Source organism: Abrus precatorius, unplaced genomic scaffold (genome assembly GCF_003935025.1).
Source record: "Abrus precatorius isolate BTA unplaced genomic scaffold, Abrus_2018 Scaffold2, whole genome shotgun sequence".
Lineage (NCBI taxonomy): Eukaryota > Viridiplantae > Streptophyta > Magnoliopsida > Fabales > Fabaceae > Abrus > Abrus precatorius.
The window spans coordinates 28,157,667-28,159,053 of record NW_020874362.1 but is presented as its reverse complement, the minus strand read 5'-3'; the positions used below and the strand labels follow the sequence as shown (position 1 = coordinate 28,159,053).

The 1,387-nt window shown below is 42.3% G+C and overlaps 1 protein-coding gene across 1 annotated transcript; it reads right to left on the bottom strand.

The window, feature by feature from the left end:
- Nucleotides 1–252: 252 nt before the first annotated feature.
- LOC113859075 (classical arabinogalactan protein 4) lies at nucleotides 253–1,149 on the bottom strand. Its single transcript, XM_027491890.1, has one exon. It carries the CDS (start codon nucleotides 918–920, stop codon nucleotides 399–401), a length of 522 nt encoding a protein of 173 aa, XP_027347691.1. The 5' UTR covers nucleotides 921–1,149; the 3' UTR covers nucleotides 253–398.
- Between the last annotated feature and the right edge of the window lie 238 nt (nucleotides 1,150–1,387).

Below are 1,387 nucleotides of genomic sequence, written 5' to 3'. Positions count from 1 at the left end.
TTCTCGTATAAGAGACAAAATTGAAAACGATTCCATACGCCAGAAATATAATTAACCTAAATTAAAGTAATTTAAAGCATTAGCCATATCATCATTTTGTTGAAATTAAGATACAAAAAATAATAAAGTGATGAGGATTCCAAGGGCAATAGATCAAAGACTGGCTAAAATCCAATACAGGAATGGATAAATTCACAATATATATATTTATTTTGCTACTAAGAACGAAAACAAATTTGTACTTAATTTGTAAATTGAAATTTAAAATCACTCTGAGATCTCGAGTATAATCTAATTGAAATTCGAAACACAAAAAAGCCTAAAATAGTATAATGAAATACTGAATGGTTAACCTGTGGCCAAACCAAAGAGATGCAAATCAAAACGTGTAAGACCATCTACAGAAGTTCTCTCCTCGCTGCGTATCCATACTGTGACCGCTGGATGTTCTGCCGGCGTTTCTTGTACACCAACGCTCCCAATGTAACCACACCAACAGCCGCGATCACTCCCACCGCTATTCCGGCTTTCTTGGCGGAACTCATTCCTCCTCCGGAGGATTTACCGTCCATATCGGCCACGTCAGTGCGGTTAACTCCTTCATCATCTGTATCCGCGGGTGACGGTGACGGTGACGGAGACGGAGACGGAGACGGAGAAGGAATACTCCCAGGCGAAGGAGCCGGCGGCGAATCGGGGTGAGACGGCGCCGGAGTTGGAGCTTCGGGTGAATTGGCCGGGGAAGGGTTGGAAGCAGGAGCGTCTTGAAGAGAAGGAGAAGGTGAAGGAGAAGAAGGAGGCGAGTCAGCGGAGAAATGCGGCGCCGGAGCCGGCGAATCGGAGGAGGCAGTAATGTTGACTAAAAATGAAACGAGGAAGAGAAGAAGAACGGAGAATACTGCGATTGAAGGACTCGCCATTGAATTTGGATTGAACAGAGTTGGATCTGAAATTGAAACGGCAATGACGAAGGAAGAAGGAGAAGAGAATGGAGCGATAAAGAGAAACTGTTTGAACGGAACGGAAAATAGTGGTAGATCTGGAAAAGTGTAAGGGCGCAAAATGATAAGTGGGGTTTATAAGGGGTAACGCCTCGAGATTCGATGGAATCGGAGGGTGGATTTGGACGAAATCTCAATTGGGGCTGGCGATGGAGACCACGTGGATGGTGTAAATATTGGAAAGACATTGCCATGTACTGGAAATTAGCTGTTGTTGGAAACTTCGCAAGTAAGTGGCGTGAATGTGATACGGGAAGCACTTCCACTGCGCGATCACCATGTTCCTTATTTGGTTTTCTAAAGTACAGCAGTATAATATATAATTAATCATTAATATTTTTTAACTATAATAAATATTTATTGTAAAGTTTTATTATCTATCATAA

Excerpts from the sequence above, each read along its gene's own strand:
- LOC113859075 (XM_027491890.1), bottom strand. The coding sequence starts at position 920 with ATGGCGAGTCCTTCAATCGCAGTATTCTCCGTTCTTCTTCTCTTCCTC.